We start from the raw sequence: 2,381 nt of genomic DNA, 5'->3' as shown, positions 1-2,381 counted from the left end.
AAATGAAACAAGGGTAGGTTAAGTAGGTAGATTCTAGAGAGTAGTTATGAGCATAGTTCCTTGTCTTGTGTCAAGCTCATTAAAAAATGAATCAAGGATTTTAGAGCATAGTTCCTTGTCTTGTGTCAAGCTCGTTAAAAAATGAATCAAGGTTTTTAGAGTAAAGTTTTTGTTAGGTATATTTTTTTTTTTTTTTTTTAACAACATCGTCTACTTGTATATTATAAAACTTGTGATTCAAATCTCTATTACAAGACGGAGGGAGTTCCGAGAGATGATATTCAAAATTGGGTTCACAGACCCGTAGTTCTCTAGACTCCTCTTAACTACACTTAAAACTGAACATAAACGGCTATAATTCCTTACAAAAGATCCTCCTATCCAGCTATATCTGTAGTGCATGAGGATTAGGGAGAGTGTTGGGTAACCGAGTCATCTGGGAGGGGTTCCCTCCTGCTCACTCTTGTTGAAGCTTCTCCTTGCTGACTTTCTGTTAAGGTGCGGAGATGATCTATTACTGCTTCCATGTGAATGCAGCGATCCTTGAGGTCTTCAATGTCTTTTTTCCTCTTCTCCAACTTCTTTCTTTTGGAGTTTCTGTCCGCATGAAAGTCTTCAGTTAGTTCTTGCACCTGTTTCTTCAGGGCGTTTATCATAACCACGTGAGCCTTGCACATGTGACAATCTCTATTATTGAAGATGTTGTCCATTGGGTTCCTTGGTTGCTGCTGATTAGCTTGCTGGTTATTCTGATCAGCCATCTTGCTAAGAGCAATGTCTGCTTTGTCAAATGCTGGTGAGTTGGGCAGCTTGCCGATTATATGGCTGGACTGATTGCCTGAGGCAGAGTGTAGTTGCGTGCGCTGATGCTGGATGTGGACTCTGTTTGGAAAACAATCTCGATAGTTAGTTTTATAAAAACCACAGCTAAAAGAAGGAGAGTATACCCTGCACAGAGAGAGGCCGATTGTGTCTCCCTTCGAAGAGAAGTGTCGCTGATGATGACTGCTGCTACACTGTGCTGAGGACTGCCGACGGATGTTGTCCGCTGAGAGGGTCTCGGAGCTTTGATCCTCAATGCTGGCCTTGCTGCTGTGAAGGAGACCGCCTTGGCCCTTCCACCGGTTTGAAAGAGCTCTCTGTATGTCTCTGAGGTTATGAAGAAATGTGAGGACCTTGGTGTGCCTACTGAGATTATAAAGGCTGAGGCGGGCTTTCTCCCACTCGTGCTTGAGAGAAGAGGATCTGATCGTGTCTGTCGAGAAAGGATTTGTGATGATATTTCTCAGTCCTTGAAATCTGCCGCAGGCATGGGTGCGGTCCCGTCTTCTGTCAAATCCTGTTGTGTGTCTTGTGGAGCCCCTTTGGATTGCATCACTGCTCGGATCCTTAGACCGATTCCCCGTCCTGATTATCCAGTTGTGGCAGTCGAGAGAGATTATGAGAGTAGAGAATCGTTGTTGCCCTGATCGTATATCTCTAGTTGGATGCCTGAGGTGACCTGTGGTCAGAGACATGAGGGACAAGAAATGACTAAGGGATATCGTGCACATAGATTTCTTCGTTCTCCCTCACCTGGCCCGTGGGTCTTCTTATGGCCTTGTTGGCCAAATCATCTGCTGTCGTGTTGTGTATTCTGAGGATGTGTTTATATGTCACCTTGCTCATACCCCTGACTTGTTCCAGAATTCTTTCCTTTATTCTGTTCAGTGCGCATTGATTGAAGTTGTTCCCTGTGTTCATGGCTGCTATAAGGATGGCTGAGTCCCCCAACACGAGAAGGTCGTGAATGCCCATCTTCCATGCAATGGAGACCCCCAGAAGGAGGCTATAAGCCTCTGCTTTGTTGTTTGACAAATTCCCCAAGCTCCATTCATATGTGGCCATCGCTCTCCCTTGGGGTCCCTTATTACTCCCCCTGCTCCAGCTATGCCTGGGTTGTTTTTAGAAGCCCCATCAAAGTGGAGCGTGTGCAGCTTTTGCCTTTGTATCCAATTGTTTACTTCCTCTTTTGTGCCTCTAATCTTCCATTCCTTCTGTGCAGATCCTGTGATTAGCTTGCGTTTTGGAATTACCTTATAATTGAATTTTTGTACCCAATCCTTCACCTGCTCTACTGTGTAGTCAGGGTCTGCATGTTGGATCCCATTTGCTTCGATTGTTTCAGTTGTGAGCGCAATAGTTTTAGCCAAAATACTTTGGACACTAGGCTTCTTATCTTTGAAAATGCTGGAGTTTCTGGCTAGCCATAACTGCCAGCAGAGGTTGGAAGGTATGCTGGACCAGAGTCTCTTGGCTAGGGACATGTTTTTGTTTGCGAAAGGGAAAAGTCTTCCCCAGCCTTTCTGAAGAAGAGGGATTTGATTTGGTAGTTCCCCAAT

The 2,381-nt window shown here is 44.9% G+C and overlaps 1 protein-coding gene across 1 annotated transcript; it reads right to left on the bottom strand.

Moving 5' to 3' along the window:
- Nucleotides 1-1,533: 1,533 nt before the first annotated feature.
- Nucleotides 1,534-1,887, bottom strand: LOC149163402 (uncharacterized). The gene has a single exon (XM_089429112.1). The coding sequence runs from the start codon at nt 1,885-1,887 to the stop codon at nt 1,534-1,536; it is 354 nt and encodes a 117-aa protein (XP_089285238.1).
- Nucleotides 1,888-2,381: the final 494 nt, after the last annotated feature.

This window comes from Pinus tabuliformis, chromosome 5_1, assembly GCF_031772625.1.
Source record: "Pinus tabuliformis cultivar Carrire ecotype Pingquan chromosome 5_1, CPIR1, whole genome shotgun sequence".
NCBI lineage: Eukaryota > Viridiplantae > Streptophyta > Pinopsida > Pinales > Pinaceae > Pinus > Pinus tabuliformis.
Note: the sequence above shows the minus strand (reverse complement) of the source record. Positions and strands in the feature narration are given on the sequence as shown.

Excerpts from the sequence above, each read along its gene's own strand:
- LOC149163402 (XM_089429112.1), bottom strand. The coding sequence starts at position 1,887 with ATGGCCACATATGAATGGAGCTTGGGGAATTTGTCAAACAACAAAGCA.